Source organism: Vanessa cardui, chromosome 2 (genome assembly GCF_905220365.1).
Source record: "Vanessa cardui chromosome 2, ilVanCard2.1, whole genome shotgun sequence".
Taxonomy (NCBI): domain Eukaryota; kingdom Metazoa; phylum Arthropoda; class Insecta; order Lepidoptera; family Nymphalidae; genus Vanessa; species Vanessa cardui.
This window is the reverse complement of record NC_061124.1, coordinates 1,944,831-1,969,526: the sequence shown is the minus strand read 5'-3', so window position 1 is coordinate 1,969,526 and position 24,696 is coordinate 1,944,831. Positions and strand designations below refer to the sequence as shown.

General features: G+C 32.9%; 3 protein-coding genes and 1 non-coding gene across 8 annotated transcripts in view; 2 read left to right on the top strand and 2 right to left on the bottom strand.

The window, feature by feature from the left end:
• The first annotated feature begins 316 nt into the window (after positions 1-316).
• On the top strand, positions 317-2,835 carry LOC124536769 (UDP-xylose and UDP-N-acetylglucosamine transporter-like). Its single transcript, XM_047113361.1, has 4 exons — positions 317-796; positions 867-988; positions 1,141-1,408; positions 2,301-2,835. The coding sequence occupies exons 1-4, from the start codon at positions 632-634 to the stop codon at positions 2,685-2,687; spliced, it is 942 nt and encodes a 313-aa protein (XP_046969317.1). The 5' UTR covers positions 317-631; the 3' UTR covers positions 2,688-2,835.
• On the bottom strand, positions 2,828-5,958 carry LOC124536777 (RNA-binding protein 1). 5 transcript variants are annotated; one of them, XR_006966901.1, is made up of 6 exons: positions 5,805-5,958; positions 5,487-5,695; positions 4,792-4,863; positions 3,966-4,491; positions 3,341-3,577; positions 2,828-3,093 (listed from the first exon to the last, which is right to left on the bottom strand). XR_006966901.1 is itself a non-coding variant. In XM_047113374.1 (5 exons), the coding sequence occupies exons 2-5, from the start codon at positions 5,693-5,695 to the stop codon at positions 3,087-3,089; spliced, it is 525 nt and encodes a 174-aa protein (XP_046969330.1). In that variant the 5' UTR covers positions 5,805-5,958; the 3' UTR covers positions 2,828-3,086. The 5 variants fall into 5 exon arrangements, 3 of the variants coding, with proteins under 3 accessions (XP_046969330.1, XP_046969354.1, XP_046969346.1); XR_006966902.1 differs by having other exon boundaries at positions 3,431-3,577; XM_047113374.1 differs by lacking the exon at positions 3,966-4,491.
• On the bottom strand, positions 5,021-5,156 carry LOC124542974. Its single transcript, XR_006967420.1, has one exon. It is a non-coding gene; the product is annotated as a small nucleolar RNA SNORA53 (small nucleolar RNA).
• A 607-nt stretch (positions 5,959-6,565) lies between the features above and the next one.
• LOC124542084 (neuropathy target esterase sws) overlaps positions 6,566-24,696 on the top strand; it is a 54,682-nt gene continuing 36,551 nt past the window's right edge. The window contains exons 1-6 of the mRNA XM_047120020.1: positions 6,566-6,793; positions 11,799-11,880; positions 16,287-16,495; positions 18,478-18,664; positions 21,995-22,140; positions 24,134-24,262. Coding sequence (XP_046975976.1) covers positions 6,692-6,793; positions 11,799-11,880; positions 16,287-16,495; positions 18,478-18,664; positions 21,995-22,140; positions 24,134-24,262 — 855 coding nt within the window. The 5' untranslated portion in view covers positions 6,566-6,691. The remainder of the gene's footprint in view (positions 6,794-11,798; positions 11,881-16,286; positions 16,496-18,477; positions 18,665-21,994; positions 22,141-24,133; positions 24,263-24,696) is intronic.

The window sequence follows — 24,696 nt, the reverse complement described above, 5'->3', positions numbered from 1 at the left end:
AAGTAACTCACATGGTTCACGCTCATTTTTAAACAAAGATACACTGGACATCAATCAAAATAATTATAACTTGACTTTCTAACTACATTTTTAAATAAATTGTGTTTGATTGCATAAAGTTCATAAAAATTATTTTTAACTTTAACAACGACTGTTTGTTTCAAATTTAGTTCATAAGGATGAAATATTGCATTACGTGTTTTCTTTTTAAATATATTTTGAAGACACTATAAATTAAGTTTATAAATTTTCACAGATTATTAAGCAATGTGACGTCTCATGAGTATATGTCACGTCATTTGTATACGCAGTTTGACAATGTTGATGACGTTGACAGTTGAATTAAACAACAGGTTGTTTATACTTTTCTACAGTGATGTACTACTTAAGTTCCACTAAAATGTTTGTTTTTCCAACTTAGTCGGTCTTATCACCTTCGTGTCTTCTTTTTCCTACGTGTCATTGGCGAAAAAATGCCTGGTTGGCTCAATTAAAAGCCATTAAGCCAAAAAATGAATCGAATTCAATTTACTTTTTAAGTGTTTTACTAAACTAAAGTTTATTTTTATTTCCGTCCAAAACAAACGCTTGATATAGGTTTTAGTTAGTAGAAGTAGTTTAAAAAATTAAAATGACTAATATCAAAGTTATCGCTAAAGTCTTTGGAGGTTGCTGTTTAAATGCTTTTCTAATGGAAGTATTGATGGCGAGAACCCCGCAGAGTGCCAATTTAGTGACATTTCTCCAATTCGTCTTCATAACATTACAAGGTTTTATATCTTTAAAATCTGCCGTGGTAAGAATTAATTTTATTGTATTTATTTAAATATATTTGAAGTAACTCATTGCTTATTAACTTGTTTCAGTTTAAACCGAAAATTCCTTTAAGGCAATATTTTTTATTAACATCAATTTTTTTTGTTACTAGCGTAGCCAATAATTATGTGTATGCTTTACATGTGCCTTCAACCCTTCATATGATTATAAGGTAAACAATTATTGCTAAATAAATTATATATCATAAATATATAGCTTTTGATGAAATTAAAAATCTTTGCAGTGGGAAACAGAATGATATTAAATACTGCATTAAAATTTGCTTACATTTTGAAGTTTTTATTTTAAATAATTTTATTTTAGATCTGCATCGTCTGTAGCCAGTATGTTGGTCTCTTGGTATGTAAAGAAAAAAAGGCCAAGAACGAATGCCATGATTGGTTCAGTTATAATCAGTATTGGAGTGTCACTTGCAACTTATGGGGGTGCTACGGTAGTCGATGAGAGAAAAGGAAAGTTTTTGCACTGGTGCCTAGGAGTATCTATTCTGTTATCTATGTTAATAGTTGGTGCATTTGTTGGTTTGCAACAAGAGATATTATATAATAAATATGGAAAGCATCCTGAAGAGGTATGTAAGAAAGCTATTTATACTTTTTTATCATAAAAATCATAACCTTTCTGGATGCTACATACTGGCGCTGGTAATCATTTACCATCAGATGGCCCATATGCTTGACTGCCTACCTAAACCATAATAAAAATAAAATTAAAAGATACATGAGAATACCATAATATTATATAATTCCTATTACATGAATTATTAATTGGAAGGGTGGATTAAAATATCTTATCAACAGAATGATAATTGTAATACTTTTATCTTAGTCAAATTTATGAAATTAAAATTAAATTAATGTTACCAAAAAGATGGATGAAGCACATTCAACATGCAAATCGAGCCTAATATAACTGTGTAGTAATAGGTTGTCCACAAGATTGATTCAAACCAAACCAGTAACTTAAATAATTATTTTGCCACTTAATAACTGCCAGCTTATGAAAAATAAGAGTAATACCTATAAAATAATATACACACTTAAAAAAGACAAAATTGTTTTGTGATGTAGAAAGTAATTCAAGTAAAGAATTCAATCATGAAAGTATCTGTATCTTGTTTTGCTATGGTAAAATTTTTCTTTTACCTTATATAAGTATATGGAACTATCTGCATCTGTAGCTTTTCCTATAGCATCACTCTTCATTTTGAACTCTGAGTGGTGAAATAAATAAGTAGCCCGTCTCTGAGACTGAAAACTATCTCCATAACAAATAGTTAAAATGTATAGGTAAGACAGATTGCAAGTACAAATGTATTTAGTAGGAATAAATACTACATTGGTCAAAATGGTATGGTGTTTGATATTAACTTTTAAATATTACCGACTAATCTTAAATTTCACAGTCCCTCATCATTTTATTGGGTCTGACATTATCAATTATAGAATCAATTTTTGTTTCAGATGCTCTTCTACACTCATTCATTACCACTGCCTTTATTCTTAGGTATGTCCATACAACTCTACAGTACAGTTTTTACTTTGACATCCATGTGTTGGTCAATTCTTGCAATGAATATTTTAACACAGTTCTATTGCACACAATCCGTCCATGAATTGGCTACTAAGGAAACATCTTTGACTGTGACATTTATATTAACGTTAAGGAAGTTTGTCTCCCTGTTAATTTCATCTGTATTTTTTGAGAATAATCTTACATTTCTACATATTATAGGAACAGTACTTGTTATCACAGGAACATATTTTTATTTTGATTTCTTTACTGAGAGAAAACAAAGGCCAGTCAGTATTAATGATAGTAGATACAGAACAAAACAAAAAACTATGTAATAAGCATTACTGTTATATAATGTATATGAAGTTATTAAATTAAAGAATCTTTAATATATAGGTCTGGCAGCCTAAATAAATTTTATGAATGTTGACTTTCTTTCTTAGTAAGAATTTTATGAAAAAATAAAACAATTTTAGAAAAGTTTGCATTTACTTTTTTTATTTACTTAATAGTATTTATTAACCTATCATCAAGAGAATAGTGAGTGCTGACTGATTCCTTAAATCTATTGCATTTATGGCTATACAAAAATGAAAATTTTACAAATAAATGAAGGCTAAAGCTGTAGTTACACTATCTCTCAATACACGCACAAACTCAATACACTTTCATCACTATAATATACAGTTCATCAAAATTGTCCACAGTTATCACCAATGTCCATAACTTCATGTTTAGTATCTGAAAAACAAATTCATTTTGTAAAGAGCTGCTTGTTACAACATAATCAATTTTGTTATAAATGAATTACGGTGCACAATACTACAAAAACAAAGTGAAATTCTTTAAAACAAAATCAAAACATACTAGGTCACAACAGTTTAATACCTGTTATTGATAATAAGTTGTGCGGAGAGGACATGTGGTCCCAATGTAGATAATGCTGGCTGACTCTTTATTATATTTGTAAACATCAAACTTAAATTACCTGTTCCTACTGTCTGATCTGCTGCGTTGTTCTCGAGACCGGGAACGTGATGTGGAGCGACGGTAGGGGCTTTTCTCTGGACTTATATACCTGCTCTTGCTATCTGATCGGCTGCGTCGGTCGCGCGACCGTGAGCGTCGCACGGAGGGAGAGCGACGCCGTACGGATGGCGACCGCCGTGGGGAGCCGGATCGGCCGCGCGAGTATGAGCGCCGACGTGGGCTACGACTGCGGGATCTGAAGAGATAAACCCGTTAAAAAAAATACACCAATCCAGAGATTACTTTCAGTTCATGTGCCACTTTGTTTTATGTGATACTGTTTAGTACAGAATTTGAACCACTCTATATGGAAATTATTTATCTTATATGGATTAAATAAATAAAGATTTGCTACATTGTCTGTCAATTTCGTGTAGTAATTATGAAAAGTATTGGGGAAAGTTAGCACTAAGTATTCAAATATCTTATGGATACTCTACAAAAAATATCAAGAAAAAATTATTTACTGTATTTCTTTCTCGATTTGTTGTTTAATTTCGCTCGTAAAACGCCGTTATTATTCTTTCTAATTCTAGATACAGGTAAAAGGTAAGGCAGTGCTAAGTATAGGATTCAAAAAGTACCGAGACTTGGTGAGCCTGTAGGTCGTCGAGCGTTGTGAGGTCTGCTGTGAGGCCGAAGGGGGTTCGAATACCGAGGCGGAGCAAGTTTCAACGTGATCTTCGAATGATGACTTTAACCGGGAGTTTCAAGAACGAATTGCGGACACGGGGACAAGTTGATCGCCGTAAGTCGGTGTCTAGTTCGGTGCCTCGGTGACGACGTAAGTGTGCAGACGTGAAGCATCAGGAGTTTGCAATGATACACAGGATATTGTAGGTTCCTACTATGTGGCTCTCATTAGTAATATTTTAGGTCCAGGTGTTTAGGAGTTTCGGGATTTAGGTAATGGCCGTTAAGAGGATAGAGGGGACGCAGTTGGTGAAGGCTTCAGCTGCGCGTAGTAGTTTGGAGAGCCGATCGCAGAAGTTGAGCGGGATGTAGTTGCGAGCGACGGTCGCGGATGTCTTATTGGTAAAGAAGCCGTAGTTGTGGTGAAGAGATGTGGTGAGGTCGTTGGTGTGTTGGTGGTTGGTTGATAAAATGGACCTGCAAACGTTCCAACACCCACCACATTTAGTTACTCCTTTTTGAATTATTCTAAATCTACCAAAATTTTTAATATTTAAAGCGAGCCTCAAATAGTGAATTCTGCTATGGATTAGGGTAATAAATACTTTAATATCCACCAGACACCAGTACATTGTTGTAATAAAATAAGATTTTAAACAACATTTCAATTCAGGTTGTAAGATGTATGTATTATTACATTTTAATTTTTATAAATGCATTGATGTCATGGCTCTAGGCATTAATAATCTATCTTGCATAAAACATATGTCAACTTACCTGGAGTATCGTCTGTCTCTTCTTGTTCTGCCATTGGACATTTCAACACGAATTCTTGTTCCGCAGCAACGTCTGTCCATCACAAAAGCAATTTATTAATCAACTAAGTAATTAAAAAAAAAAAGAAGGTAATAAATGAACTGAATAGGATTTCATTTAATAGTTAAAATAGCCTATCAGTGCCCACATTGTCTAACCTAACACACATATGTGTGTAATTATAAAAAAAATGTTCCCCATTCCAAGACAAGAGAAATTCAATAAAGAAGATCTCATCTCAGTCTTAGCTTGGAGGTATCATGTTATAGCACACTTATGACTCAAGCGTTTCACATTGAAGGTGGAACGGATCTAAGGAGCGTGCAAAAATATTCTTTAACATATTTTTATATTATTAGATTTTTATAGATAACTTAGTACTTTTTTTTAAAATAGCTTAATTATATTTGTATATATTATGGAATTATTATTTGACTTCGTTACAATTGTGATAGTTTAAACAATTATGATGAACAGAGTTTAATTTAATTTCATCAAACATTGGAAGCCACTGTAATTTGGAAATGAGGTTAAATGCGGAATTGTGGATTCAAACCAAAATGGCGACATCAATATGGCGTCTTATCGAACTTTTCGATAATAATCGATAATCTTGCATATTCCTTTTTAAAATTTATCTTAATTTCGATACTCACGTTCCATCTAGACCACGAACAGAGTCTTCGGCGTCACGTGGGTCTTCAAATTCAACAAAAGCAAAGCCCGGAGGATTTCGTGCCACCCACACGTTTCTTATACTTCCATACTTCGAAAACACTTTCTCTATTTCATATTTAGATGCATTTGTACCAAGGTTACCGACATAAACTTTGCAAGAGAGATCCCATTCTCGATAACGAGACATCTGAAAAGAAATCAAGTAATATTATATGTGGGCCGCCATATTGTATCTTTAGCTTATTTAAATTGAGTAAAATATATATTTTTGAATGAAATAAATAAACATGTATTACCTTATGTTCAAATAAATGTATACAAAGAAAATATAATGCAATTATTAGTATTAAATACTCTCAAATTATAACGACTTTCACTCTGCAAACACGTCTATATGATAGATATGAATGAACAGGAGTGAAGGAATGAAGCATGAACTGAACTGAAGTCAGCCGATTTAAAAAAACAAGTATTGACTTTTGTCAAAGAATGAGTTACGTAATCGAGAATGAGTTGGAAGACATTTCATTCATAAAGAATTTTATACACTCTCGCTTTGCATGTGTAAAAAGTAAAGTAGCACTACGGAAAAATATACTAGCAGCAAAGTAAGAAGAACTTTTATACAGGCATTTTGCTTCTAATTTGTAAATAATGAAATCTAGCATTTTACCTAAAATTACTTGTGAAGGTAAATCATGTGATATTAAAAGTTAAATTTTGAACCCATTGATATTAGTCATTAAAAAAAGGGTAATGTAATATCAAAGAGAGGCAGGAAATAATTTACGACTACGACGAAAATTTACGACGGAATCAAATTTTGAACAAAATAAGCTGTTGATATATTTTTTAAGAAAGAACCTAATGACTATATCAACAAGGCAGATATGTATATTCTAAATATGTATATAATAAATACAGAAATATATAATTCACCTCACCTAAACTATTGTTAAAAACTCGATGAAATTAATGCCTTTGGCTATGTCACTAGTTGTTTATATTTGATATGCGAGCGAGAGTGTAGCTGTGCTTGAGTACAATTTGGTTATTGCTATTTGTCCACAGCCTTTGTATTGTCATTGTACAAAACAGCTGATTAGTGATTGGTAGCCGAATGTGCTTGGACATGGCGATATGTTCTCGAATATATTCTAATGAAAATTGAATCAAAACAAAAATGGATGTGGTCGGCCTCCTGAATAACATCCATGATAAAACGGACATGTTTGCTGTTAAAACATGGACCTCCGAGTGGACGAACAGTTTTCAAGATAATCAAGTGAGTTATTGATTTTAATAAAGTCTTTTGTTTAGATACATTATTGGTATTATTTTGAATAAAAACAAGCGTATAAATGAAGTGTACGTGATTTAATTTTATAAATAAAGTGCTTTTTACTGTTGAATAATAGTTTGGCATAGAATTGAAATAAACATCCTTGGGCCTAACCAGGAAGTAGAAAAAAATAGCTCTATAGTAATTGATGAATAAAAAATAAACGACAATGTTTTTTAAAACCTCAATAAGGTTTATTTTTTGTGTTTAAAATACAAATTTAACTTACCTTTGTGACATTCTTAAAATAATTGCAATAGAATGATTTGAGCTTGAATTTTTAAAGGTGTCATAAATATAATATTTCATATTCAAATTATAAAGTTTAATTTTCAAATTTTAAATTGCATCTTGACAATTTTTATAAAGTTGATTGTCTAAGAAAATAGCAATAGTAAATTGGTCAAGTGATTTTATATATTGTTCTTGATATTTACTAAAAAAAAAACTATTTTTAAAATCCATATTCAAGTTAACGTTAATTAATTAACAGTTATATTTTATTTAAACATGGTCATTCTTTTTCTCTCGCAGATAGAAATAATTGTGAAAAATTATTTACCTTTATTTATTAACAACATAAATAAAAATCTGTTAAACTTTAACAATTTGTTATTGTATTAATTTTTATATAAATGTTAACACTTAAAATGCTGTATTTATATTTGTCTATCGCATGTGACATTAGTGAAATAATCGGTGCCATTTCCGAATAAATAAAATCCACAATTAAATAAAAAGAAACATCTATCTAATGTTTTTTGTCTCTGGGATATTAGTTGATTACTATTTAACTTTCTTTTTTCCCGTATGATAGTGTTTTTTTTTAAAATGCAATGAATACTTTGAAGCAGTGATTAATTTTTGAAAGAATGATTTGTGATACTGAATAATATATGTATTGCATTTTGTGATCGACTTGTGTGAAGCATTAATATATTTGTTAGCTCTTCTAAAAGTAACAAAACTCACCCAAACAGAAATACACCCATTCTGCAATAGCTTATAATATGCCTCCCGTATGTCTTGACTGTACTGTACTGACTGTACTGGAATTGTGATACTTCAAACTTTTTCGGACTATGTTGTATATAATAAATTTATGTATATGTAGTGTTTTGAGTGTCTAAGCTGATAATTTTTGAAGTGTTTTATTTTTTCTTTTTCACCTGTCTTGTCAATTCAGCTTTTAATATCCCATGGCTTAAATGAGAGGCTTGAAATTTCCTGGAGTTGAAGAGAAACAAAAATCCAAGTGTTGGTATTTTTTGGTGGTTCATCATATACAATTTTTTTTTATAAATCTTTATACTTGGCCCTTAACATGCAAGGCACTTGTCTACAAAGTTAGCTTATATTTCCTGTAAATAGGTAGCAGTTTTCTTTGTTTTTCGATTATTAACTTCAGAGCTCTTCTTAGTTAAAACAGGTGTAATGATACCTGTTGCAGTTAATAGTAAATGTTTGAATTAAGAATATCCAAAAAAAATTGTAATGGTACCCACCCACACTTATCTTAACTAAAGTATAAAGGCTTAGAGACCTGGTAGGCAACAATGAATTTTGATATCCATTAATTTATTTATTATTAAATATTTTCTCAAGGGAGGAACTTACCCTTGAATGTGAGATGGGGAGGTGGGAAGTGTTCGTAATTCTACGGAGTATAAAATATCTATATTCCTTACACTTGCTTCAGATATTTAGTAGTGAAATAATAATATAATAAATAACAGATAAACAAACATACAGACAGAGTTACTTTCGCATTTATAACATTAGACTTTACTTTATGACTTTATCGACGTGATATTTATTATAACTAAAATATATTGCGATATTTCTATAGTACACTAAACATTAAACTATTAAAAACTATTTCGTAATGATCTCGCTTTAGAGCATTGGAAACAACAGGTAAAATGCGCTTTTCGCAATTTCCGAATAAACGACTAGCAGTTTTATTGCGAAAGCGTCCTCCGGCCCGTTCCATAGTTCTTTATACACTTTGTTGTTCCATTATAGTATTTATGGTCAAAATAATAAGGATCATATTAGGACTAGCGTAATACGTATACCGATAGGAATATGTTGTCGCGCTAGGACGATAAGTTGGTAAGTTATATCAGCTATGAAGCGGTCGAAGGTTATAATACGAAATTAAAATATTATATCAATTAGCAATGAATTGAGAATCGCCTAGCTGAGTGATAAGCGATATTTTGAGGTGGATTTCGTTTGATAATATTGACGACCTTAAACAAGGAGGTTATTGAATTTTTTTTTTTTTGTAGTTTTATTTTTTATTTTTCTATTGTATTATGTAGCAAATGGGTAACTTTACGCCAAGTCAACATCGCCTTTACCAATGACGTTCTAGTAAACAGATATGTTATTAACGCGCAGAAGTGAAGACTAGAAAACGTCCTAATTGGGACTTTTGCCTTTAGTCGTTTTACGTAGTAATACGTTATAATACATCATAATTACGCAGTAATATGTTTTGCGTAATTAAAACATCTAGTTATCCCTTTTACTTATTGTTTTTATCAAGCTATCCTTTTTACTTGTAACGAAATGTAAAATAAACGGTCCCCGGCGCGGCACACTTTTTTCTGTTGTTTTGTATGGATATAACATATCTGTTTATTAGAATATCATTAGCCTATACAGATTTATACTCCTGAGATTAACCATTCCTTATAACATCTATGCGCTAGCAACATTGGGAACTAAAGTGTTATGTCCCTTGTGCTTGTATTTCACTGGCATACTCACCCGTCCAACTGATAAAATAATACTAATAGTGAGGTATACATTGATTGATGTTTGGCAATAGAATACATTATGATTACGAATAATTGTACGATTAATATAGATTACATTTTTATCTGATAAATATTTTTGGCAAATATATTCCCCTATTAAACATTTAAACTAAAAATACATAACACATAAAAATAAATAAGTCTATATTTTTAATTATGTTTTTATTCAAATATCTAGATAATAATAAAATGTACATTATAGAATACTTCTAGCTTTCTCCTATTTCGACTCATTAGGTAAATTTAAAGAAAAGAGTGAACTCATAAAAATGTCTTTTGCAAATTTGATAAAATAACTCTCAATGTGTTTCTAAGCAGAATCATTAAAATCGTAGAAATATCGTACAAAAGTGAAAAGGATTCTAGGATATTACCAAAAACTATGCTAAGAATGTATGTGAAAGTTCCCTGGTCAGCTCATATATTCATGATAATCACTTAAGCGGCTGTCGTAAACGTAAAATTTATGATATCAATTATATTGAATATCTCTTTAACGATATAATTGTATCATTTTTATTACGGTTTAATAATATATTATTTTTATTGGTTTTATATAATTTTACTGCAAGTAATCTTCTTTCCTTACTCTGCGTTGTTATTGATGTTCGTTCAAAATATCGATAGTCTAATTTTGTATTCAATCTTTAAGTAGCGTATTTTGAAAAACGATTAAATAACTATGTTATTCGTTTATCATTACATTGTATAAAACAAAGTCGCTTAGTGCTCTTTGTCCCTACGTATGCTTAGATCACTAAAATTTCGCAACAAACTTGATGCGGTTTTTTTTTAATAGATAGTGATTCGAGAGGAAGGTTTTTGTACATAATCCTTACATAGACAATATAGTAAAGAAATATTGATAATTTTTTGAAGTTTTTAATGTGATGTCGCAAATAAACAAATTCTGTAGTATATTTAGTATCAGTATTTCACTCGTTCGAAGCCGGTGCGGGTCGCTACTTTATAAATGATGTTTAGAACTGTGCTACACATAATATAGTAAAGTATTTTAAGCGATCGTCAACTTTTAGTTGTAAACTATAATAGCCATTTAATAATTTGAGGACTGGCAAAGGCATTTTATGGCATATGGTTTCCACTGCCTGTATATATTGGTACTGTAATTATATTATTCATTACTTAATTTATCAATGCTCCAACCAACCTTCATATGTGCCTGTAGTGATACTCATTCACCGTCCAAACCAGAACATAAAAATACATAGTACTACTGTTTGGTGGTAGAATATATGGTGGGGTGGTACCTATCCAAATTTGCTTGTACTTACACCCAGTATTTTAGTTCGAAACTACTAGTATACATATTTTATTATATTTATAGATCGTGTTCTAAGTAGTAAAGGTGTTTTGTTATTAAAATATTATTTTACAATATTGAATCACTTGTAAAGATAATTATATTAATATTTTAATTTTACAAGGTCAAAGAGTTTACGCATTGATTGTTATCAAGTTAAAAGCAAACCAACTTGCCCAGGTGATACCATCTTTAGACATTAAAAAAGTGAATAAACTCTTTATAAATTGTTACAGGCGTATTTAAATTTAATGATTTTTTTTTAAATGTTTAGTTGCTATAATTGTACCTACAGTTATTTTTTATAATATTTTTGAAATGTGGTGTTACCATATTTATTAATAGTATTTAAATATTATATTTGTTTTAAATCAGCCTTTCAGTATTATATACAATAAATAAGGGTATAATTTGTCTACGTAACAGGCAGTTATTTATGTATGTAATGTTTTCTTAATTTTTACGTCTACCTCGCGGAAACGGGTAAAGAAGAAGCCTCAAAGACGGAATATACCGCATCGGCCAATCAAAAATGCCAAAATAACATCAAAATTGTCATCTATCTAGTTTTTTAAATTTTTGGCGTATTACAATAAACAGTATAAAAAACAGCTACAATTTTTTTTTGCGATGTATCTAAGGACGATGATTTGTATTTTTAAATAATAATTATGTTATTTAGAAAAACCCTGTCGTAGTTATAATGGAATGTAATAATCAACGAATATGTTATCTGATAAGTGTAATGAAACATCAACAAAAATATTTTTTTCTAATAATTGTTTTTTTTTTTCAGTTGCTGTGGTCATTTTGTGGCTGTGTCATAGTCTCACTTCTCGTCGTATTTTTCTATTATTACAAACGATGTCGTTCAAAAGGTACGTATTGATTTAAAAATAAATCCATAATATGTATTTTATTCTTTATAAGGAACTTAATGTAACAAAAATATTTTCACTTATAAATAAATAATATATAAAATATATTTTTTTTAAAATAACACCGGCTTCAAAGTGATCACTAAAAAGTAATAAAATAATTTGATTTAAACACGTATTATTGAAATCGGCCGATCGTATGTAAATAATTCTACATTTTGTTTTTCACTCAAAATCGTCCAAAAAAAGAATATACGGGTCGAATTGAGAACACTCCTTTTTTGAAGTCGCTTAAAAATATAATAAATTTGAAAAAATGACAGATTTGTTATTGTGAATTATTATACTAGTTATGGTTAGTAAAGTCCAACAACAACAACAACAACAACAACAACAACAGCCTGTAAATTCCCACTGCTGTGCTAAAGGCCTCCTCTCTCTTTGAGGAGAAGGTTTGGACCATATTCCACCACGCTGTTCCAATGCGGGTTGGTGGAATACACACGTGGCAGAATTTCTATGAAATTTGTCACATGCAAGTTTCCTCACGATGTTTTCCTTCACCGCTGAGCACGAGATGAATTATAAAGACGAATTAAGCACATGAATCAGCGGTGCTTGCCTGGATTTGAACCCGCAATCATCGGTTAAGATGCACGCGTTCTAATCACTGGGCCATCTCGACATAGTAATATCCAAATAAACAACATTTGACAAATCGACGCGATATCATTGGTCGAGAGCTTGATTAATCTATGATATTCACTATGGATTTTCGGAAAAATAGCGTTTTGAACATCGAAACTTATTTAATAGTTAAATTAAAGTAGAAATAAATATTTCAGTGTAACAGTGTTGTATTATAAATAAAGATCTATTAATCATGAACTCTTAGTAGTGCACAATATAGCTGATTTATTAGCAAATCACATGTAAAACGTAAATCTTAGCGTTGTTTATCTTTTTTCCTACTTCCATTGGATTGCTATAATTATGAAATGATACACCTATGATGTTTTAGTAAACAGATATGTTATTAACGCGCAAAAAGTGAAGGCTAGAAAACGTCCTAATTGGGACGTTTGCCTTTAGTCGTTTTACGTAGTAATACGTTATAATACGTCATAATTACGTAGTAATACGTTTTGCGTAATTAAAACATCTAGTTATCCCTTTTACTTATTGTTTTTATCAAGCTATCATTTTTACTTTTAACGAAATGTAAAAATAAACTAAAATAAACGGTCCCCGGCGCAGCACACTTTTTTCTGTTGTTTAGTATGGGTATAACATGTTTATTAGAATATCATTGTGATACACTATTGGAATATTATCAACGGGTTGATGTATTATATTCTTCTAAGAGAATAGTGGTTCGATGTAGTTCGTATAAAGTAAGTTTGCCGCTCCGAAGTAGGCAGCAGTTGAGTCCATTGGCAATATTACAATCAAAACAACCAGAGTACATTAATGGATAAGTAATTTGTGGAATATTGTGTCTTGTCTATTGTATGACGACATCCATGGTCGAGTGGTGTGTACACCGGTTTTCATGGGTACGCCACTCTGAGGTCACGGGTTCGATTCTCGGCCGAGTCGATGTAGATTACCATAAGTTTTCTAAGTTTGTCTTGGGTCTGGGTGTTTGTGGTACCGTCGTTACTTCTGATTTCCATAACACAAGTGCTTCAGCTAGTTACATTGGGATCAGAGTAATATATGTGATGTTGTCTCATTTATTTATTGTAGATGTCTGTTAACATTGAATATAAAAAATCCTGTCACCTGCGATGTAAAATTTAAGGATTTGTAAATCCTGTATTGTAATACAGCAGGGATTACGGATTATAATACATTTTGTTAAACTTAGTTATTACAACGTTTCGGTCGCAAGAAATCTATTATCTATTAGTTGTCGGCTGCGGCTTTGTTCGCGTTTCATGGTTTAGTCACCAGATCCTAGGTATGAAAAAGAAGCTTCATACTAAATTACACTATATTCCCCTTCAGTTGTTTCGCTGTGGAGGAGGCTTTTACTTGGTGGAAGGGCTTTGTGCAAACCCGTCTGTGTAGGTACTACCCACTTATCAGTTATTCTACCGCCAAATAAAAGTACTCAGTATTGTTGTGTTCCGGTTTGAAGGCTGAGTGAGCCAGTGTAACTACAGGCACAAGGGACAAATCATCTTAGTTCCCAAGGTTGGTGGCACATTGACGATGTAAGGAATAGTTAATATTTCTTACAGCGTCATTGTCTATGGGTGATGGTGACCACTAACCATCGGGTGGCCCATATGCTCGCCAACCTATAACATAAAAAAGAAGCAGACGTACAAAGAGTAGATTAATTTTCGCAAATATTATATTATTATTTATTAAAGATAAACGATTTAATGCTGAATGTTTTAATATTTTGATTAGACGACTTCATACAGATTTAGCGCTACAGCGAACTTGAGTTCTATGTAACTAAATAATATTTGAACAGATTGTTTAAACGAACGCTCTTGTCCAGTATACGTATATGTGATACTTATTTCACTTATTTGCGTACCAATCGCATATTACATTAGACGGTCGGTGACGGAAGTGTTACGTAGTGTTATTGTTTTTATTTCTTGTTATATGTTGTTGTGATATAGTTCTATGTTCATGTTGAGTTTGTTGAAGATAAATAATAATGGAACATTGTCATTTTAAATTGCGTCGAGAGGTCGATTTAGCAATAGCAATTATTCTTTTAATTCATGTGCCTTCAACAAGAGTTACTCTGAAATACATATTCTTCAAATGAAACAATATGATGGTTCCAAGTTGTGTGCTCCTTCAATTATAGGAGACCACGGCATGCACAGCAAACCATATAAGAAAAAAATCTTTTAATACAATTAAGATAAAAAGTGAAAAAATGATACATAGCAATAAAAATAAAAAATACATATTATAAATGATTTCGTTATCTATATATTACTAAATATATAGATAACTTTCCTTGTATTAACTTATTTATACTGGTCGACCTCTTAGAAAACCTTGTTTCAGAGCGTCAAAGTTACATCACATTGACCATATTTATTGAATATAAACAATCTACTGTTGCTAATTATAGACGAGGTTTTCCGATGGTTACTTGCTGACTTCCAGGCAGGATACATATATGATAGACTTTATTTAAATGTGGAAAAAGAGTAACTACTACTTAGTTTCTTCCCGGTTCCTCTGGGTAGAATCTACATTCCGAACCGGTGACAGCTTCACTTAATATAGTTGTTAAATTACGACTCATGAGTGCTTGTAAACATCACCATCATTCTCCTGCCCCTATCCCAATTTTATTTGGGGTCGGCGCAGCATGTCTTTTCCTTCCATACTTCTCTGTCAGACGTCATCTCACGAGTAACATTCTTTCTAACCATATCGTCTTTCACACAATCCATCCATCGTTTCTTGGATCGTTCTCTACCTCTATATCCATCCACATCCATGCTCAAGGCCTTCCTAACAATATGTTCCTCATTCCTCCATTACTTGTAAATGCCTACTAGAATAAGGAATATTTAGATTTTTGGTTGCTTCTTTGCTTTCGTAAATATTCAATGAAAATGCTAATTAAAAGTATAACGTAATTGATAACATTCATTAAAACCTTACATTGTATAATTACGACGTGTTCAATCTGAACAAGCACATTTGTTTTTAAAACGTAATTACATTTAAATTTAAAAATAAAATATAAATTTTTAATTCTTGAAATAACATCACGTCGAAAAAATAATGCCGGTCTTATTTAAATTACCCAGTCAGTGGACACGTTACTACCCAAAGGTACTTGATAAATTGTTATGAAATTTATAGTTATGTTACCAAAGATTTTCCAAGAAGTGGATATGGCCAGTTTGTTTCAAGAGAGTAAACGTGTTCTATTTTGTCGTATTATATCTATGATGCCGCTATCTGACATCTGATCGATTTTCAATTTTGATGGCATATTAATAAGGAGATTATTTATCGACATATATACGCGGCTTTTTTTGATACATCTTGATTAGTTTTGGAAATAATTTAATGGTACCGCGTTTCTGGCTCATAGCTCATAATGGAATTTGGGTAGATCACGGCATTATAGATATACCACGGCAGTATTACGAAAAGTACAATCGGTTGTAGTAACAACTAAACTAACTAACTAACTAAACTAAACTGGGCAAAATATATATCTTGTAGCGCGAAGCCGCTGGTTGCGGGCTGCACAAGAGCGGTTGTTGTAGTGATCTTTGGTGGAGGCCTATGTCCAGCAGTGGACGTCCTTAGGTTGACATTAATGGAAATAAATGGGCAAAATCTATCCCCTTTGAGAGAAGTTTGGACAATTGAATAATATCAAATATTTATTTGTCATTAATTAGAGTTATCAGGATGTGCGGGAACAGCAGCGACTGGAGAGCCGGCGAAACGATTTCGAAAACGCGACAAGATGCTGTTCTACGGGAGGCGAATGCTGAGGAAAGTCAAATCTATATCGAACTCTGGACAAGGCCGGAAGCGACGCGCCGTCATGAGGTTCGCGAGGAAACTGCTGCAGCTCAAGAAGGAGTCGGCACCTGAACAGCTCAAGGTACTTGGACGATTTCGTGGTTTGAATGTTAGATTTGGTAAGGCTTTCCAAAAGACCGTCAGGATAAGTACCACCAAGTCATCAGATTGTCTATCGTTCTGGTTTAAGGGTGGGTGGGCTAGTGTATAGTACGACACAAATTAGATGTAGCGTCGGAAAATGCAATGGAATGAAAATAAAACCGATTACTGCCGATTTACACAAAGAATAGAAATAGCTCCCTATCGCGCCTTTTGACGCTAATCGTCGCTATTGATTCACGCGTCAGAGAAAGCAAGTGCATGTAAATCGACGCGTCAAATTGAAGAATATATTAGGTCATATGATAGTATAAGTTATTACGTTTAAGCAAAGATCATTTTCGCGTAAGAAATAAATATTGATAATTTGGGATAGCGTACTTAATTCGGATGTGATCGGTTTTACGAATTTTGCCGATGCGACATCTAAGTTGTGTCGTACTATACCTAAATACACAAATGACCAAGGTTGGTGGCACATTGATGTAAGGAATAAGGCAATGTTTATGGGCAGGGATGACCATTTTTCATAAGCTGCCACTTTTGCAATTCCTTATAATTCTGTAATAAATTAATTAATTTTAATTATAAGACGATTTTAACCTACTAAGATAAAACATAATCATAATTATTGTTTATCTATATAATTTGATTGATTGCGTTGTCGCTATAAAATCAGCGTATTGACATTTCACTATTACAACTACGTAATAAATAATATTTGATTTTATAAAAACTTAAATGACAAAACAATACAAAGGTCAATGACCCCAATAGTTACAATTTCTAAAGTACATAAGCTAAAATATTATCATTTGTTATTATCAAATGCTACATAGTACACACACGATTCAGCAATAATAAATGATTTTATGCTGAACAGATAGCTACATCATACAATTGTTTATGTGTGTTTTCTGATAAACAACGACAAATAAATAACGTATGAGGAAATAATGTATGAGAAACAGACATTAAATTATTATTTTAGAAAGATAGACGGATGTTTCAAATACCTGATAGTGAGTTAACTTCCCCCATTAATACTGCAAGTGTTATTGGTAACCATTTCTTTTAAATAATTTGTCAAATGAATCAATGATACTCTAAATAATATACAGACAAAGATGATGCACATGAGATGAGATGTCTTTCGTATATGTAATTATACTATTTTTTTTATGTTATATATTGACGGACGAGTATATGCCACCTGATGGTAAGTGGTCACCATCACCCATATAGACAATGACGCTGTAAGAAATATTAACTATTCCTTACATCGTCAATGCGCCACCAACCTTGGGAACTAAGATGTTATGTCCCTTGTGCCTGTAGTTACACTGGCTCACTCACCCTTCAAACCGAAACACAACTATACTGCGTACTGTTGTTTGGCGGTAGAATAACTGATGAATAGGTGGTACCTACCCAGACGGACTTGCACAAAGCCCTACCACCAAGTGATCTTTCAAATCACAACACAACGGTGTAGCGAGTTGTTGATTGGTGATGAAATAAATATTTTGTAAGTGTTATTCACCCAGACCCATTGAGGTCTACCAATAATTATTTAGTATATTGCAATCAAGAATAATCTTTCATTTTCTATACATCTACGAGTGGAGCTCTTCAAAATGAGATCATATACATTTTTATGTGCAGCTATCGTCCCAATCACTGGGACAAAATCAGCTTACGCTCTCAATATATAAAGATAATTAATTTAATTATATAAGATTTTAAATTAACATGGTTACTTTTTTTATTAAAGTTATTGATTTCGGGATATTTACCATGTTTTATTTATTTTTGTTCGGTGGAGTTCGATATTGAGCTTCAAACAATACATTCGTAGATAATGTCGAAAAATTAAAAACATGGTAAATATCCCGAAATCAATAACTTTAATAGTTTAATTATATTCAATAATGTAACTAAACATAAACATGTCCGAATTAGGTACTAGAACCTCCAGCGGAATATCTGGAAGAAGATCTGACGAGTGACGACCGAGTGCCGCCCGACGCGCTCTATATGTTACACAGCATCCGAGTGTTCGGACACTTCGAGAAACCAGTCTTCCTAATGCTCTGCAAACATACTGAAATACTCAATCTGCCGGCTGGATCATTTTTGTTCAAAGTTGGTAAGTTACCAAGTCGCATAAAAAGTGCGACCTTCTATTTTTCAAAGTAACTATATGATAGTACAGTAACAGTAACAGCCTGTAAATTTCCCACTGCTGGGCTAAGGTCTCCTCTCCCATTTTTTTTTTTTTTTTTAAATATGAGACAACATCACATACATTACTCTGATCCCAATGTAAGTAGCTGAAGCACTTGTGTTATGGAAATCAGAAGTAACGACGGTACCACAAACACCCAGACCCAAGACAACATAGAAAACTATTGGTAATCTACATCGACTAGGCCGGGAATCGAACCCGGGACCTCAGAGTAGCGTACCCATGAAAACCGGTGTACACACCACTCGACCATGGAGGTCGTCATTAAGTAGAGGGTTTGGAATATATTCCACCATGCTGTTCCAATGTGGGTTGGTGGAATGCACATGTGGCAGAATTTCGATGAAATTAGACGCAGGTTTCTTTACAATATTTTCCTTCACCGCCGAGCACGAGATGGATTATAAACACAAATTAAGCACATATGGTGCTTACCTGGGTTTGAACCCGCAATCATCGGTTAAGATGCACGCGTTCTAATCACTGGGCCATCTCAGCTCTCAGGTGTATATCGACTATATGATACTATTTTATATAAATAAACAGCTTTGACCTTGAATTGGTAAAATATCGTTGATCGAGTTATGTCGGAACTTTAGACGTAAAAATAAATAGAAAAGAAGCAAGTTCTTATACAGAGCTATAAAAAAATGCACAAGAAATGTAAATAAGGTTTATTGTTTTACTTTATCCTGCCATTGATATTTACTGTATACGTTTACAACATAGTTCGTATGTAAGTCTTAAATTTGGACATTGATAAAAATCTAAATTAAATTACAATATTTTATTTTATAATTTCATTCAATTTGTGTTTCATTCGTAAACTACGTAACTGTTTTCCTTGACGCTTCGTTTCCTTTGAATCTACACTCTAAAACGCTGCTAGCTGTAGGTTTAATTAATATTTGAAAATTACGATTTAATGTAGCTCCATAGGCAATGATGTTGTAGTAAACAGATATGTTATTAACGCGCAAAAAGTGAAGACTAGAAAACGTCCTAATTGGGACGTTTGCCTTTAGTTGTTTTACGTAGTAATACGTTATAATACATCATAATTACGTAGTAATACGTTTTGCGTAATTAAAACATCTAGTTATCCATTTTACTTATTGTTTTTATCAAGCTATCCTTTTTACTTTTAACGAAATGTAAAAATAAACTAAAATAAACGGTCCCCGGCGCGTTTTTTAGTATGGATATAACATATCTGTTTATTAGAATATCATTGTCCATAGGTTATACTCCAGTGTTACGATTATAATTTAATTAATATATCTTTTGAAATTCACGTTACAAACGTTATGTAAGGTTTTAAAGTTATGACGTAAATAATACTTTGAAAAAAATTAGGTAATTTATTCAATACAAGTGGGTCAATAAACTTCGCCTTTATTGAATAGATTATTTAGCTATTTCAAGTTCTATGACACGTTTTGTGTTGATTTAATTTCATTGTAAACTTTGAAACGTTTTTTAAATGAAAATTTTAGCAAATTTTTTTATCAAATACTTTCGTTATTTGTAACCGGCCAGTATAGTACGACACAACTTAGATGTCGCATCGGCAAAATTCTTAAAACCGATCACATCCGAATTAAGTACGCTATCCCAAATTATCAATATTTATTTCTCATGCGAATATGATCTTTGCACAAATGTAATAACTTGTAATATCATATGACCTAATATATTCGTCAAATTGACGCGTCGATTTACATGCACTTGCTTTCTCTGACGCGTGAATCTATAGCGACGAATAGCGTCGAATGGCGCGATAGGGAGCTATTTCTATTTGTTGTGTAAATCGACAGTAATCGGTTTTATTTTCATTCCATTGCATTTTCCGATGCTACATCTAGTTTGTGTCGTACTATACCTTTATCTCTCTATGAAATTATTTTTTGAAAGAGCGACAATTTTAAATTACCATCAAGAATCCTCTATAATTTTCTGCACATCTATGGCTCTTCAAAATGAGGCCAAAATCGATTTTTTATGACGAAATTGACTTACGTTATATAAGATATCCGGCGTCAGTATATCTTCAGTAATGCTATCTTCATACTCACCACGATCCGTGTGGTGCGATAGAGAGAGGCAATATAGGCCTTTTCAAACCCCTCTTAACCTTTATAAAATGATGCAATTTTGTGTTAACTAGATTCAGTACATAGTAATCTAGGTTTGTCCGTTACGTAGTAATTCGTTTAATATTATATTTTAATTAAATAAAAACGCTCGAGGAAGTTTTAAGATGCTAACAAGTACCGTACGCAATATTTATGACCTACTCTTTTAAAATATTTGCAATAATGTCGAAAAAAAATAATATAAGAATAAGACTATGCTTACAGTGCAAATATAAAAAATGTATCTTTTTTTTTTGAAATTTTAGACTTCAATTTTCTTAAGATTTTTTTTTTATTCACAATGCTGTTTTATTAAGATATTAATAAACTGTAAATGAAATATGTACCGCTTTGAGGATAAATAATTTATAGAAGCAACGGTGCATGGATTATACTTATTTTTAAACGAATCAGGTTTTTTCAGACGAATATTAAGAAATAAATCTTAACAAGATTTTTAACTGGATAAGAAGAGGTTTTTTTTGTTGTTATAGTGCTTTTATATATCTCTTTGCAAGATCAAATATAACATACATAAAAATGATTCTTTGTGTTGATGTGTTTTAGCGAAAAAATGACGTGGGTACCCATAAACTAATGAAGTAATCCTAAACGATCTTTGACGATCGTATAAGTGTAATCGCCAAGTCCTGGTATATCGGAAGATATAGCAACATGTTTAGCACATTCCTTTTGACATTTTCGTTGGTCTAGCGACTGGCTTTTAACCCGTATCGTATCCAGAGATCCTGTCAAATAATGGGGCTCTTAAAGAGCGTTTCTATAGTAGTGAGAGCGTGTCTGTAAACAGTATTCTTAGTAGTAGTCTGGAGTATTACAATTGCCAGTATCCAAATCCCGCACCGGTATTATGAGGATAGAATGAGGAAATAAAAAGTGCCTTATAATATGTTCCTTAAAGTGGATTGGTTTCATTTGAGAATGGCCGATGTGGTCGTTTTTAACAAGGAATCCCGACCCGAATAATTTGTCTCCGAGTGAAAAAATAGAAAAGTATAACACATGAAAATTCAGTATTTAATCCGCACTGGCCCATTTGAGAACTCTAAAAGTAATAAAATCTATAAAATTCCAGGCGATACGGACGAAAACGTGTACGTCGTGCAAACTGGGCGCGTTAACGTTTACATAACGAATCACGACGGCACCAGCCTCTCGCTGAAGATCGTCCGCGCCGGGGAGAGCGTGACCTCGCTTCTCAGCTTCACCGATGTCTTGACGGTAAGTACCACCACATATTATAAAACAAAGCACCCCGGCCGCGTCTGTCTGTATGTTCGATATACTCCAAAACTACTGAACGGATTTTTATACGGTTTTAACTAATAAACCGAGTGATTTAGTTATGTAATTTATAAATTAATAATTTTTTTAACCAACACAGTACAAAAACACCACAAAGGTTGACTTCTTCTTAATAATTTTAATTTATTAAGTTTTTTGTGTAAATAAGTTGAAATAGAATAGAAAAAAGAAGAAAAGGTAAAAATATAAAAAAGAAACTTATGTCCATCCGTGCGAAGCCAGGACGTGCCGCTAGTCTGTATATATTGTTTAACTGTTGACCAATAAATCGTTTTCTACAACATTATGTTCGGCAATCATTTTTATGGTATGGCAGGCGAAAGGATTATTGGGCCATCTGATGGTTATGGGTCATCACAGTTCATAGAAATGAGCGTTGTAAGAAATATTAACCATTCCCTTGCATAACCAATGAGCTGTCTACCTTGGGAACAAAGATTTATGTCCCTTGTGCCTATAGGAGCACTGGCTCACTTATTATTCAAACCAATCTATACTAATTTTATAAATGTTAAAGTAACTCAGTCTGACTGTCGCTCTTGCACCGATATGTGGTATGGAGCAAATTGGAACTCCAAGGAAGGACCTACTTTTTTGCCTAACACAACAACAACAACAACAACAACCTGTAAATTCCCACTGCTGGGCTAAAGGCCTCCTCTCCCTTTGAGGAGAAGGTTTGGAACATATTCCACCTCGCTGTTCTAATATGGGTTGGTGGAATACACATGTAGCAGAATTTCTATGAAATTTGTCACGTGCAGGTTTCCTCACAATGTTTTCCTTCACCACTGAGCACGAGATGAATTATAAAGATAAATTTTAAGCACATGAATCAGCGGTGCTTGCCTGGGTTTGAACCCGCAATCATCGGTTAAGATGCACGCGTTCTAACCACTGGGCCATCTCGACTCAAGAACCATCAGATCAGAGGAAATAAATATAGCATTTGGGTTCAAGAGATCTCGGCAAGTGCGGAGGTGTAATGATTTAACTTGTTTCATAATATATTGATGCTAAATATTATGATAAATGATGATAAATTACAAAAGGTAACATTTAGGAAATTAATGCATTTATTAAACTACTAGCGACTTGCCTCGGCTTCGCATCGGTACTTGGTATCGTTATATTATGACCAAATTACATAAAATCAATATAAATTGTAGCCTATGTGTTATTCTGATGTATAACCTATATAACAGTAAAACAACAACAGCAACAACAGCCTGTAAAGGTGTTGGAACATATTCCACCACTGTTCCAATGCGGGTTGGTGGAATACACATTTTGCAGAATTTCTATGAAGTTACATCACGATGTTTTCCTTCACCGCTGAGCACGAGATGAATTATAAAGACAAATTAAGCACTTGAATCAGCGGTGCTTGCCTGGGTTTGAACCTGCAATCATCGGTTAAGATTCGCGCGTTCGAACCACTGGGCCATCTCGACTTGTCTTGCCTAACACATGACAACCAAACTCCTAAAACGCGTGCGAAGCCGGGGGCGACCACTAAACAATAAAACTATATTGTTGCTTGGTGGTAGAATATATTATGAACAGTCAGTGGTGCTCAAACAGGCTTGCACAAACCCTTATAAATAAAGACCAAATAAGTAAAGATCAGTTTGATAAATTAATATTTAATGTCTACAGACGACCTCCGTGATCGAGTGGTGTGTACACCGGTTTTCATGGGTACGCCACTCTGAGGTCCCGGGTTCGATTCCCGGCCGAGTCGATGTAGATTACCATTAGTTTTCTATGTTGTCTTGGGTCTGGGTGTTTGTGGTACCGTCGTTACTTCTGATTTCCATAACACAAGTGCTTCAGCTACTTACATTGGGATCAGAGTAATGTATGTGATGTTGTCTCATATTTATTTATTTATTTATTTATTTTACAGGGTCATTCTCAACCATACAAAACTGTCAATGCGAAAGCATTAGAAGACTCGCAAGTGATAAAGCTACCGATGAGAGCGTTCCAGGAGGTCTTCAAGGAGTATCCAGATATATTCGTCAGAGTTATACAGGTACTGTGCATTATATGTATGTATATTTATTATTCTTTACATATAATAAAATTGGAATGTCTGTTTGTAATGTTATAATAGCCCTTTTTTACTCAATGCATATGTATGCATACACGAGACATATACCTAAAGATTTTTTTTTTACAATTTTTGTCTGTCTATCTATTTGTTCCGGCGAATCTCTGGAACGGCTAGACCGATTTTGACGGGGCTTTCACTGACAGATAACTCATATAATAAGGAGTAATTACATTTTTTTTTTCTTAAACTCAAACGCGTACATGGTCGCGGGCGTAGCTAGTATGTATATAAAAATGAAGGATTGTGTAACACGCACTCTATAATCCTTTCTTTATTCAGAAATTCCTATTACAAGTCAATTTGAAATTTGTAAGCATAGATGACCTTGAAAATCGACTGTTACTTTATTAGTT

Excerpts from the sequence above, each read along its gene's own strand:
- LOC124536769 (XM_047113361.1), top strand. The coding sequence starts at position 632 with ATGACTAATATCAAAGTTATCGCTAAAGTCTTTGGAGGTTGCTGTTTA. Across the intron at positions 989-1,140 it reads ACCCTTCATATGATTATAAG|ATCTGCATCGTCTGTAGCCA; the intron begins GTAAACAATTAT and ends ATTTTATTTTAG. Across the intron at positions 1,409-2,300 it reads ATGGAAAGCATCCTGAAGAG|ATGCTCTTCTACACTCATTC; the intron begins GTATGTAAGAAA and ends TTTTTGTTTCAG.
- LOC124536777 (XM_047113374.1), bottom strand. The coding sequence starts at position 5,695 with ATGTCTCGTTATCGAGAATGGGATCTCTCTTGCAAAGTTTATGTCGGT. Across the intron at positions 4,864-5,486 it reads GTTCGTGGTCTAGATGGAAC|ACGTTGCTGCGGAACAAGAA; the intron begins GTGAGTATCGAA and ends TGTGATGGACAG. Across the intron at positions 3,578-4,791 it reads AGAGACAGACGATACTCCAG|ATCCCGCAGTCGTAGCCCAC; the intron begins GTAAGTTGACAT and ends TTATCTCTTCAG.